Genomic DNA, 14,472 nt, shown 5'->3' with positions numbered 1-14,472 from the left:
TCCAGATCTCTCTAGCCTCTGAAATTCAAGTTCCCTCTCCTACCGTTCATCAAGAACTCCTCAGCTCAATTTTTCTTGAATTAGGTAAAATAAACAGGCTTGAAATTCAGCCTATTGAATACCTTACACAGAATTTTTAATTTCTACAAACTGATTGTTTCCTTATCTTGAACATTTTTTTCTTTTTAACAAACATGACACTGACCTCTGAGGATAATGTTCACTTCCTTTCTCGATTTCCCCTATAAAATCTTTGGGGGTCAACCTTCTGTGTGGGCTCGGTGCCTTCTGAGTGGTGGTTTTCTACACATTTGCTGATCCTTAGCTCCCCTGTCCTATGTATGATTCCCTTTCATGCTGTCAGTGTTCCTTACATAATGGGTGATTCCTGATGTTCATACAGTAAAATGCCAAGACGAAAGTGGTATCTGTGGCTATGCTATATTTTTTCAGACCAAGTCAAGGTCCTAAAGTCTAAGCAGTAAAAGTGTAGGTTCTGATGAAGCAGCCATGACCCAGGCAGTTGCAGAGCAGCCCAGAGTGAGCAGACATACGTTAAGTCAGGGGAGGTAAGGTGAGTATCTGCTGCTGGATTAGTTAGTCAGTGGGGTTCTCATCTATAATGACTTTGGTGATGATGACCAATCTCTGTTGTCTCTGACCCGGACAGTAGGAGTCTTATGTAAAAACATCCACTTTTTGGAGGTCTTCCTTTTCGGCTCAAAGTGGTGGAGAGTTCCTCAGTTCAGCTTAGTTTTTATATAAATCTGTCCCCATCTAATTTCTATGTTTCAAAAGTTTCTCAGTGTTCTGATCTGCTGGGTAAAGTGATCTTTCTATATCAATAACAAAAACTGCAAATTTTGAGAACTTATTTTAATATAAACAATGGTGAGGTACTCTTTTCTCTGTAGAATTGATACAACCCTCTTGGTAAACAATTTGGCTCTCTGTTGCCCTAGTGATTCCACATACAGAAAAATTAATAATAATAATAATAGATGATAATAGTAAAAGACGATATAAAAATGTAGCTACAGTGACGTTCTGAGCAGTGTTCATAATAAAGGAAGTTGGAAATAAAAAATGTTCAACAACAGATCCCACTGATTAAAAAATTAGTAGTGTATCTTTATAATGAAATAACTACACGGCTATTAAGTCATAGAAAAAAATTTAAAGACATTTTTAAATACCCACAAATGGGTATTTAAAACGTGATCACTGAAAAAACTTTATACATGCAATTATCTATACAGATGATATATAGAAAAAACTTAAAATATGCATTAAATTATTAAACAGCTATAATTCTTAAATGATGATATTAGAAATAGTTAAGTTGTCTTCTGTGTCTACCTGTGTTTTCAAAATTTGCCTGCAATGACTTAAGTATTTTACTTTTTTTAAAAAGATTTTATTTATTCATTTATTTTTAGAGGGGGAAGGGAGAAAGAAAGGAAGAGAAACACCAATGTGTGGCTGCCTCTTGTGTGCCCCCCACCAGGGAGCTGGCCAGAAACCCAGACATGTGCCCTGGCTGCAAATTGAACTGGTGACCCTTTGGCTCACACGGGCCAGCCCTTAATCACACAGGCACACAAGGCAGTATTTTACTATTATAAGCAGATAACATACAATTTTTAAATTTAACTGCTGATAAATTAATGCAGAGAATGTGCCAATTCTATAAGCAATTTATATAAAGAAAGACTTACACACTGTAATGTTATCAATTCCAAATTTTATCCCTATTGCCTTGCTTTAGTCAAGGGTAATTCTACTTTTAGAACACATTTACATTAGTTCTAAAAGAAGATCTAATACAAATACTATTCCTCTCCAATTTGTTTAATAAACAACTTAATTTGACTGAAAAATCAAAGGCAACAAAGACAATTTCCCCCAAATACACACTGAAGGTAAAATAAGTAATTAAAATATATTACTTTTTAGCCCTGGCTAGTGTGCCTCAGTGGAGTAAGTGATGGTTTGCACACCTAAAGGTTGCTGGTTTGATTCCCAGTCTAGGTACATACCTGGATTGCAGACCAGGTCCCCAGCTGGGGGCATGTGAGAGGCAACTGATCTCTGTATCTTGCACATCAATGTTGTTCTCCACCTTGCTCCCTCCCTCCCCTTCTTCTCTAAAAATAAATAAAATCTCTAAAAAAGTAAAATAAAATAAGCTACTTTTTAAAATCATTAGTCAAACTTTCCAATTATTAGCCTTGAATGCCCTTGCAGCCAAAGTTTCCAAGTACTTATAAATATTTAATTTCTTCCAACCAGCATCTACTTGAAGACAAAGTTCAGAAAGTCCCCAAATAGTAAGTAAAATAGTACAAATAACTAATAATGGGCAAATCTGATCATTACTGAAGGTGGATAATAGGGACTCAGGGTACATTACATACTACTCTATTTTTGTATATACTTAAAATATTTCATACGACAAAGTTAAAAATTATATATTAACAAGTATTTACATGTAACTTTAATTTCTAATTGCTAACTTAGATTTTAAAGGCAACAAGAAAAAAGCTTCAATAAAAAATAAAGCTTACTTTAGTTGAACTAGTCTATATAGAACCAAACAGTGACTGCAAGAAGGTATGAAAAGGACACAAACACACTCTGGTCATCTCTAGACCATGCAATCTAAGAGCAGCTACAAACAAAAATGTGGAATTAAGGATTTAAAGTAGTTTTTAATGCAAAATGGGGGCTCTGTGAATATGGTGATTTTGATTCATGCTCCTCTTGATATATGCATTTTTAACAGCCCTCAATCTCTTGTACTTTTCTTGGGAAAGAGACACCCACCAGGTAGTCAATAAACAAAGAGCAATACTGTACACACCGCCAAGACACTTCATTCAACCAAAGTCATATGAAGTTACAGCCAAGTACAAATAATAGGCTATACTGCATGGGAACTCAAACAATTCCAGGATAGAAGTAGAGAAACCAAAATTAAACATTGGTCATCACTTTCCTTGTTTCTAATTTATTCCTTGTTTCTTGTAACAAACAGTTCAAAGAAAAAGTAATAAAGAAATTGGAAAGTATATGACTTTATTAGTGATGAAGTGATATCTGTGCTGATGTCTAAGAATGGCTTTACTTACAGTTTCAATGGGAATAAGTGATAACCAAGTACATAGCAACTTACTGCCTTTCATTGCTATAACAGTGTGTACTAATTTCCATACAACTTGACATAGTTCTCTGATATGCCTAAGATATCAACCCTGATGACAGTTTAGGCCAGCGCTTCGTACATTCAGGTATGCATCCCATCACCTGCAGAGACAGTTAAAGGAAAGTCCATGCCACTCCCAGGTGCGGAGAGTAACCAAAGGCTCTAATAAGCTCCAAGTGCCACTGTTCCTTCTGACCTAGCATCATACCTTGGATAGTGCTGATACAGAACAAACCCTAATATCTATACACCCATGTACCCAAAATGGTAAACTGAGGTTGTAGGAGACATTATATAGTCTGCTCAATCTGTCAAAATAAGTTCTGAAAGTACCATTCCATTTTGTGATCAAGAAGAGAAAGAGTGTGTTAAAAGACCTTTCATCTTTTATCTAGACTCACTTAATGACTCTAATTAACCACTATTTCTCATGAGTAGTTAAGTATCTTATTTTGATAGCCAACATTTAAAGGCACCACACCTGTTAAAATGATCAGAATTCTACCATGAGCTAAAACTATCACACACTATGTACTTTGTAATATTAATTACTGATATACTCTCTTCATTCTATTTAGTACTGTGATATAAAAGCAGTTCCCTTACTCGGTTCCAGCAGATTTCAGAAGAAAATATTGACTGAATTAAAATAATTTTTCTTTTTGCAAGATTCACATCGGCAAGTACAGAAAAAAATTCTTGTTTACTTTTTTGATAAAAGTTTTATAGCTGATATGATCATTCCCAGCTTCAAGTAACAAATACAAAAATAGGATGGAGAGTTTTCCATCCCTATCAATACAGTTTCTTTCATAACTTTGTGTACACACTGCGTACTCTGAGAATACCTGACATGTCAGAATGCCCTTGAGGGTCTTCCACAGTACTATTTACTTTCACGGTGTGAATAAGAGAGTTATTGCAAGCTGATTAAAAAGTATTACATGTTTTGACCAATTTAAGATTGTCAACACCATGCTTCATTTAACACCCACTGAAGAGTTAACTAAGTTTTATGACGAAAATAATGCAGTTTTTAGAAGTGAGACAACAAAACACGCAATTTAAGAAATATAGTGTGATAGTGAATATAGTGTGATATGATGGTGTTCTAGAGCCAGAATGTCCTGTTTCTGAATCCTAACTCCGTCACTTCTATGACATTGGACAAGTTACCTAACCTCTGTATGCATGGAAGGGTACCATGAAAACCACAAGAACCACAGCAAGTATACTGGGAGGACAAAAACAAGGACAGTTCTTTGTCAGTGACTAATATTTGTGTCTTATAAAAAGAAAAGAAAACATTCCCTGGAAAAAACATCTAATTAGTGTGTAATGGTAACAGCTCCTGCCCATTTTCTAGATGTAGGTTCAAACAAATCAAAGCCAAGTCACACCTTCCAACAAACTGTGCCCTCAAGTGGAAATCTATCCACTATTCAAATTAGGGAAGGAAAAACCAGATTTATATTTGAAAAGTGAAACAAAATCTCTATAGCTAAATTCACCTTAAACTCCCCCAACTATATTCTTCCCTTTAAGATGTACTTCCCATGCAAACACATTTCCCAAACCGCCTCCCGAGAAAGGTGTGTCTGCAAGCTTGTCCCCAAAACATAAGAAGGTACCTGGCCTGCAAGAAGACACATATGTTTGTGTCTATTTACTTTAAAAAACAAAAACAAAACCAAGACCCAGCTACATAATGGGGTGCAGAGACAATCCTCTGAGCACCTCAGACCTGATTCCCTGAAGCGTCCTCGGTACCCATGGGGACAGGAACTGTTCTCTGGGTTCTGACTGCTGTACTGTCTCCTGTGTGTTCCTGTGACAGTCTCAAGCAAGCAGAGATGTGTGCACATGGGATTACTGCTCAGACCCCCTATGCCAACATGTGCTAGTGAGACAGATGTGACCACAGGTGGAAAGCCACAATGTGGCAGGCAAGGGGAGAGTAAGGCTCCAGCTCTGCTTTTCCATGAACATTTCATTTGTAGAAAGCAGACTATGCTAAAAGCTGAAAACCCCATGATTCTAATCCAACACTGATTTTAGCCATGAGTAAACTGAGTGCCAGGCAGACAAAGGAACCTGATGAGCCCATCACTGAGCCTGTCTAGTTCCTGCTTCAAAGCCAGCTTCTATGTAGGGGCCTCTCAATCAGCACCACCCTGCCTACCCCTCCAAAGGCAACTATTAACAGCTACCACTGGTGAATAGAGGAAATTATTGTTTTGGTCTTTTTTTTTCCTTTCTACCCATCTTCATATTTGTATTGAGATTAGGAAAACATTGTTACTTTTCTTTTATTTCAAATTCTCTCTTTTGCTACAGAGTAACATGTTCAAGGCTTCTTCTAGTCACAATGCACCTTCTATTAAAGCACTAGATGGGAGCTCCCCACATCACAAAACACATAGGATTAATGATCCTTTTAGCCTGTACACATATGAATTGCAAAATCTTAATAGGTACATGTTAATTCCTTGTGTATTCAAAGGAAAAGGTAACTAGTATATCAAAGCCACGAGTTAACAAACAATACAACTTAGGATGAGGCACATGGAATCTCTCTCACTGAAAATACACTAATAATGGGCCCAAAAGCTTGGATCCATGAATGCCTAAAATCCTCTACCTGGAAATATGCAAAAATGCATAAAACAAAATGTACACATTCTCAAAGGCATTTATTTTAACCTAAGCAGCAAAATCTATTTTAATGAACTCTTCTGTTCTTATAAAGTTAATGTGTAATTTGCTTTTATTCTCCACTATATTTAAGTTTTTATCATTGCCTTCTATTTGTGCCAAGAAATGATTTAACCACTTATGGTAACATTAGGATGATGAGCACAGACATATTATCTCAGTTATCAGATCACTGGATATGGCAGAGCCATGACAGTGATGGGAAATAAAATCAAATTAAGAACTTCATCAAACCTCAAGAACATAAGAAAATACTTACCTTCACAATTTTACTTTCCATGTCATTTCTTTAACTAAATATCACAGACACTTCATGATGTGTTTGTATTCATGTATTCTTTTAAATGTATTCATTTAAATGGACACAGGTTCACTTGAATCACCAACAATTACTAAAAGGAACCTTCCATAACAGCCCAGAGACCTATCACACTCTTCAACCACTATGGTGAGTGAACAAGGGCATAAGCCTAACAATAGGAATAATTTGGAAATAACTGCTATAAGGAGGTGTTAGGGTCAAGGAATCTATGGTTAAGACTCATACTATCAGAATTGATTTGTTAGAGTGGTTTACATTGTATAGTAGCAGTAACCAGTCCTGGTGGATATTTGTGAAATCTGTTAAATATAATATAGTACAGGAAGATAGTATCTCAATTTTCTCCTTGCACACAATTACATTACACTCAAAAAACAATCTGAGGGAGAAAAAAGTGACTTCTGTAGTCTGGAACCTATAAAACTTAGGATCTGTAACACATTTGTCATTAAATTTACATGGCTACTTAATTCTCTTTCAACATGCATATGCTTTCTCTAAATTACAAGCTCTTCATTCATCTGAAATGTTACGAAGCAGTGAGTGTGCCAGGCAATGTGCTAGCCAGGCCCTCAAGCATGAATTATGGCTTCTGTCTACAAGAAGCTCCTTGTTGAGCAGTGGATCCAAGACTCAGAGAGGAATCTGCATGCCAAGAGGGAAGCCCTTCCAAAGAGAAATGGGAAAGGGTCGGGATGCACCTGCCACAAAGGATACCTCTTGCTTCAGTCCAGCTCCCATCAAGTTGGAGGGGAAATTGTGACCCAGAGGCTTTTAAAGGCTGAATGAAGGACAGACCCAGGCACACCTAGGCCAGGCCAACAAGGGAGTCATCAGAGATATGATTCAGCCACGACTCAGTGTGCAGTGAAGGTTATGTGAGAGGCTGGCAGCTGTGAACAAAGACCTCACTTACAGAGGAGAGTGTCTCACATGGGTGATGTTATATCCCATGTAACCAAAGGCCACAACCTGCTATCTGAAAGCAAGTTTCATCAGAATTGCTTACTTGTGGGATGTCCTTTTCTTCATCATGCTTGCAGATACACCAGCATGGCCTAAAAGAGAAGTGAGTGTAAGTCAATGAAAACTGGATTAAAAAAATAGTTCAAACTCAAGAAAAAACTTACTTATGAAAGCTGAGATATAAAGCATGAAATGAAAATAAACTGTAAACAACCAATGTGAGAAAGGCATTTGTTTACTGAACTTTCAAAAAGGAGATATTAGGGGTTCTAGGAAGATAAAAAGATGAACAATAGTTCATTTCCCCAAACTGCCATAAAACACAAAACCAAAATCATGTGGACAAGAAATACAATTAAAAAAAAAGACAATCCAAGTAATAAAGTACTAACAGTTACAAAACTTGTCCTTCTGCCACACAACAACTAAAACCCAGGACAAAAAATATGCAACATCTACACTCAGGCACTGCAAAGACAAGTTGTAGAGGACTATGAGACCAAGGAGCTAAAAGCCAGGTGGTATCCTGCACTGGTCCAGATGGCATTTTGAACAACTGTGGATGATGCCATGTGAAACCAAGAACATTGCTTTTTGAGAGTCAGACTGAAGCTGGGGAGAGGATAAGGTGGCTGAAAATTGTGGACAGAATGCTGGCAATGAGATCTCAGTGGATGGAGGCTTCAAACATTGCAGGGGGTGGGGCAAGTGGAGGGACAGCTTAAGATGCTAAACTGCAAAGGCATGAAGGTTGTTCCATGTCCATCTAGCCACCTTTCTAAACACATGGGGAAATCAGTAAAAAACAATAAAAGGTACTCCTAAGAAAAATAGCCCTAACATAGACCAATCCTAGCATCTGTTTCCAGAACAAACTCCAATAATCAGTAATAGGCATCAACAAAAATCGACTCCACAACAAAATTCAAACATCCAATGCCCCAACAAAAATCGCTATACATACAAAACAGTGGCAGACTGTAAGTCTATAACCAAGTAGGTTATGACCAAAACAGTGTAATTCGCAGGCATGAAAAGGTGCAAAGAAATGTAATAAATATGCTCAGATACCTAAACAACACAAACACTTTAAATAGGAAAATGGCAGTACAAAAAAAAAAAAAAAACCCACCAAAAAACCAAATGGAACTGGAGAAAAATATGTGATCTAAAATTTCTAAAAGGAATCACAATGTGATCAATAGCTGATCAATGGACCTCAAACACTGTACTAAAAAGTATCCAAAATGGAATACCACCACCACCAACAACAACAAAAACTGGGAAAATGAACAGCTTGGACACATAACATAAATGAAACTGGACTCCACAAAAGAGAAGGCAGAGGGATGAAGAAAAAAACAAATCTGAAAAACATAATGACAACAATTTTCCAGATGTGATAAGTATTTGGACACAGCCCAAGAAAGATAAAAAACAAGGAAAACCATTCTAAGTCACATCCTGGTCAGGTTTCTGAAAACCACTGGCAAAGTCTTTTTAAAACAGCCAAGAATAAAAAGACATTACAAATAGGGAGACATAAAATACTAATTCCAGATTTGCTGTCAGAAACAATATAAGTCATAGGACAGTGCACTATATATCTTTAAGATGTTGCTAGAACAAACAAATTAACCTTATGGATTCAGAATACCATAAACAGCAAAAATACTTCTCCACACCAGCATCAATTAAACATACATAGTTGAAATAAACCAATGAGGAGACCATAGAAAAAAGATAGTAATCAGACAAGTTAACCTCAGGGAACAACAAAAAGGTTATTTCAAATGATAAAAGGGTCAATTATTCAAGAAGTCACAACAATCATAAATTGGTCTGAACCTAATTCAAAACTGAAGGACATAAAGCAAAAACTGACAAAATTGACAAGAAAAACTGAAGCACCCATACTTACAGATTTAAAAACTCTTTTCTATTAGTAATTAATATAACAAATAGAAAATCAAAAAGGATATAGAAGTCATGACCATCACAAGCGGTCAATTAGTTTACATTTACAGAGTGCTAATCGAATAATGCCAAAACACTTTCCCCTCCCAAGTTCACATGGGACATTAACTCAGATGTACCATATGTTACTCACAATGCAAACCCTCAATACACTTAAAACAACCTGAAATCATATGAATTACCATATTTTTTCCATGCATAGCATGTAACAATGGTCTTGTGTACATTATACACGGGATCATTATATCCATGGTATGTAATCATTATAGCCATGTACAAACAAAGCACATCTTTTTTTCCTCAATAATTTGGGCAAAAAAGTATGCATTACATATGGCAAAATACACTATGTTCTCTGGCCACATCAGAATTAAACTAAAAACAAGTAAGATATTTGCAGAGACCTTAGTGTTGAAAATTAAACAATCTTCTTAAAAAATCCATTGTTCAAACACAAAATCACAATAAAGATTCAATTTATTTTGAATTAAAAAAAATGAAAACTACAATACAGTAAAAGTAGTACTTATCACACAGATAAAAATTCATGTTAGGTAACGAGGTAACAAGAATATAAAGAAAACAAAAGACTTTTTATCATAAACTCAGAAGTTTCCCTGGGTGGGGAGGAGAAAGGCTTCTGAGTTCTCTCTCTCCTTGGCCTTAGATTAAAGTGACCATTTTGTAAACAAACATTTCTGCACTACTGCTACATTTGCAATTTTAAAGTTAACTGAAGAAGGAGATATGGCCAAATGGCCAGCATAAGACTGTCCATTCCAGTGCACAAATAGAGATGGCTGGACACAGCCCTGATGCTGAGAACGCCATGCCCATCCACCTCCACCTTGCATGTCTTCATGAATTCAAAGTGGGCAGCTCATGGATAAAGATACAGACTGCAGAGCAAATCTACCTAAGGATCCCTGGAACATATCTAAATTTCTACACAACTAGTATGAGGAGATAAGACATGCAAAAGCAGATGGGGAAATAGAGAATTCTATCAAGTTCTACTAGCACTGTACCAGGCATCAGGATCCCCTACCTCCCTTCCCTTTCCTGACTATACAGGAAAGGGCAGCTGACTTTACTTAGCACTTGGTGCAGCCCCAGCATAACACACCATCCCTGTCCCTGAATCCTAGGCAAAGCTAATCAGGTCCCACTTATCCCCACAAAGTTGATTTTCCTATTTAGAAGAGTACCATAGCAGAAACAATTTCCTATTGATCACACAGGAAAAGGTAAGCCATTAGTAGTTCATCCTTAATTTTTAGGAATGAACAAAGATGAACAGTCACATAAACAAAACCTCAGTGGTACAACTAAGAAAGATGGAGAAAAAGCAGCACCACTGTTCCCAAAATGGTCCGAGAGCTACAAAGATTAAATAATTGTTATCCTCAAGGAACGTAAGATATTATAGTTGTAAACGAGAACAAAAAATTATAAAAAGGAAACAAGAGCACTTGAAAATTTCTGAAAAAGAATAGAGAAAACTTCCTATTTCCAGTTCAGTCCATTAAGAGCTTAGAAGTCATTACTCCATCCTAACAAGCTAAAAAATCAGTAACTCTTTCTAAAATGGTCACACAGGTGAGGTCACAGGGCAAATCACTGATTCCAAAACTAGAGAAACAGACGTGCACATATACAGAATTACAACTCATTCAGATACTTCCAGGCAACCAGTACTGGGGCAGGAAAACCTGAAAGGTAATTGACCAACAGCTGGAAACTCAGTGTAGACAAGTGTAAGAGATAAAAACTCCAGGGAACCCAGTCATGGGAGAGATGGGGTAAGGGAGCCAAATTTTTGTGAGTTTTACCTCTAGGAATTCTCTACCAGGTTCTCCTCACAGTGACGATCATAGAAAGATCCCCTCCTGATTCCAGCAGAGGAAGAAGGAAGTGCCCCTTTTGAAATATACCACAGCATTCTATTCTCAAGGGGCCTACCCTCAAAAGAAACTACTTTATCAGACACTAACTAAGACGAGGATAGGGAAAAATACCCAGCTCTCTCAGGTGGTCCCCTTACGTGAAGAGAAATTTAAAATCAGCCCCCTTTCGGTTCTGTCCCACAAAAGGGGGAGCGCTTGTGAAGGTCACAGTCAGTGGTACAGACTCACTGAAAGACAGAGACCAAATCATATCACTATAGAATGTACCCCTCCACACACATATACATCTAACCACTACCTCACTAAAAGCCTATTCACTAGAATTCCTTTACTCAGTACATCATGTCTGGATTTCATCAAATAATTAATTATAAGGTGTATTAAAAGGAAAAGCAGCAGCCCTGGCTGGTGTGCCTCAGTGGATGAGTGCCAGCCTGCAAATCGAAGAGTCACTGGTTTGATTCCCAGTCAGGGCACATACCTGGGTTGTGGGCCAGGTCCCCAGCAGGGGGTGTGCAAGAGGCAACCACACATTGATGTTTCTCTCTGTCTCTCCCTCCCCCCTCTTTAAAAATAAATAACATATAAAAAGAAAGGTGAAAAAAGCTGTCTGAAGTGACAGAGCAGGCATCTTAACCAGCTTTAGCTATGGCAAGAAGGTTGGAATTATCAGGCTGGAAATTTAAAATACTTATGAATAATATAGTAAGAGCCCAAAGGAAAAAAGTAGACAGCACTCAAGAACAGATGGGCAATGTAAGCAGAAACATAAAAATTACATGAAAAATCAAAAGAACATGGCAGAGATGAAAAAGAAGAGAAATGAAAAATGTCTCTGATAAACTCAGCAGACTGAACACTACTAAGAAAATAATTTCTGAGTGTGAGAATATGTCAACAAAAACCTCCAAAACTGAAATGCAAACAAACAAAAAAAGACGCAGGCAGGAAAAAAACAAAACAGAATATCCAAGAACCATGGGACAGTAACAAGGGGTATAACATACGCATAATAAAAATGCCAGAAAAACAATAAAGGAACAGAAATATTTGAAGCAATTAATGACCTATAATGTCAGACACCAAACCACAGTTTCAGGAAGCTCAGAGAACACAAAGCAGGGCAAATGACGAAAGGGCGGGGTGGGGGGAGGTATATATATTTATTATAATGAAAACGTAGAAAATCAGACTTCCTTCTGGTCAGGATGGCTCACCTGTTCCCACAATCACATCAAATTTACAACTACGGTATAAGAACAACGATCATTAAGAACCACATGAATACCAGTTGAACAGAAGTTCTATAAAGATAGATATAATGAAAAAGCCACATCAAAACTGGTAGGAATGATACAGGGTACAGCCGGGGGTGGGGGCAAAAAGGGATTTGGAATGGGGTCCAGAACTCAAGATGTCTAGGAAATACTGGAAAGACATATATGAAGTCCTCACCCCTTCCCCCACAGGTGTGAGTTGGGGAAGGGACACATGGAGCAGGAACCTGCAGGGCTGTTTTGTATAGCCACAGCCTTGCAGCTAATCCATGGCATGGTTATTTAACATATCTATAGCCTTTGGCTGTTCCCTTAGATGTGGTTATGCTTGGAGCCAAGGGGATGGAAGTCACCCCCCCCAAGATGTATCTGAGGGCACAGGTCCCTCAAGTTATACAGCACCTGTGTGGGAGCTGGGAGAGGACTGGCTCCATGACATGGGGCCATACCTGCCCAGACTCACGATGGCAGCCCAGTAAACTTGGAATAATACAGGAATGCTGGCAGGGTAACAGACTATAGGAGGAGTCAGAAATGGGGGTACAGAGGAAGATTTCACGGGGATTTAAACTCAGACACAGCAGCCATTAGGGGTAGTACCACGTGGGACCCCCTCTTTGCTTTGCCAAGAAAAGAGATCCACATGGTTTGGCCAGAGTGCCGACCCATGCAGCTTTGGTAGAAGAGGACCACATGGCTTGGGGTGCTCCCTTTGGTCACATGGCCTGGGACCAAAAAAATTCTTGTTTCTTCATTCTGTTCTGGTTGAATGTTTCTTTTTTCCTTCTGGTCCACTCCATTGAGTTGAGTCCCAGTTTTGTTCCCATCACTATTGGTTCCCTGTGCATTTCCATTCATTCATTTAGTTTAGCCTTCATTTGTTCATCTAATTTGTGACTAAAATCAACCAGTTCTATGAGCATCCTGATCACCAGTGTTTTGAACTGTGCACCTGATAGGTTGGCTATCTCTTGGTCGCTTAGATATACTGGCTCTGGGCTTTGATCTGTTCCTCCGTTTGAGCCATTTTTTGGCGGGGGGGGGGGGGGGGAGTCTGATCCAGCCCATTACATTGAGGGGAGGAGCCTTAGGTGTTCACCAGGGTGGGGCGACACAGTAGCTGGGTTGTGATGCTGTATGTGGGGGTGGGGTCAGTGAGGGAACAATGGTGCTTGTTCCACTCTCTCTCAGATTTCAGCCCCCTCTGCCATTTCCCACAAGCAAATTGGGCCCTTCTGCTGCTGGTTCCTGGGTGGGTGGGCTTGGGTACATTCTAGGACCCAGTGGGTCTCTCCAACAAACTCTCCTGTGAGGCTGTATCTCCTGGCACCTCAAGCCCCTACAAGTGTTTTCAGTCAGTGCTTTTAGGCTTTATTTTCTGGGGCTGGGGCCCTGGGTTGCACGGTCTGTCTTGCTATCCGTTTTCATCTGGTTTATCTGCGGCCGAATGTGTGACCTTGGTCAGCCAGCTGCCTTGAGCACCTCACTGGTCTGCTCATTGCCACCCCAAGCCCAGGGCCGCCAGCCATCGCTTTTTCCTGCTGCAACCCCTCTCTGCCAGCCGACTCCGCCCCTCTTAACAGTCTAGATGAATGGTTGTCGGACTTCTGTATAGCTCATTTACCAGTTCTGGTTGTTTTTTTGTTTCTAAATTTTTGTTGTCCTTAATTTTAGTTGTGTGAGGAGGCACAGTGTGTCTACCTACACTTCCATCTTGGCTGGAACTCCCAAGACACTCTACTCTTAAAGGGCCAGTGCACACTCACTTGTTTACAAACTGTTTCTAAGCTCCAAAGCAGCAGCTCAAATGTACCGGGAACACATGGGGAACACCTGAACTCACTAACTTCAAAGTAAAGGCTGGAGGGGCAGGGGTGAGGGAAACTCTCTTGGGAAGAGACAGAATGGAAGTGCTGGCACACCACACTGTTCATTCTTTTATTGGAGCTCTCCTTCCACCCAGCCAGTCCAGGAGAGGTGAGAATCAGATCCATTCTGTTCTATTAACCTGGCTAACGCTGCTTGCTCCCCACACCCTCATTGACTCTCCAGAGATGACATTCCATCCAACTCTGGACAGAGCTTCTTTCTAGTGGCTTCTCC

At 39.0% G+C, this 14,472-nt stretch overlaps 1 protein-coding gene across 3 annotated transcripts in view; it reads right to left on the bottom strand.

Moving 5' to 3' along the window:
- SPIN1 (spindlin 1) overlaps positions 1-14,472 on the bottom strand; it is a 77,660-nt gene that overhangs the window by 18,335 nt on the left and 44,853 nt on the right. For all 3 annotated transcript variants that reach the window (XM_037132760.2, XM_037132758.2, XM_037132759.2), the window contains one exon: positions 7,252-7,300. In XM_037132760.2, the coding sequence (XP_036988655.1) occupies positions 7,252-7,277 (26 nt within the window). In that variant the 5' untranslated portion in view covers positions 7,278-7,300. The remainder of the gene's footprint in view (positions 1-7,251; positions 7,301-14,472) is intronic.

This window comes from Artibeus jamaicensis, unplaced genomic scaffold (genome assembly GCF_021234435.1).
Source record: "Artibeus jamaicensis isolate MK-2021 breed Jamaican fruit bat unplaced genomic scaffold, CSHL_Jam_final contig_264, whole genome shotgun sequence".
Lineage (NCBI taxonomy): Eukaryota > Metazoa > Chordata > Mammalia > Chiroptera > Phyllostomidae > Artibeus > Artibeus jamaicensis.
Note: the sequence above shows the minus strand (reverse complement) of the source record. Positions and strands in the feature narration are given on the sequence as shown.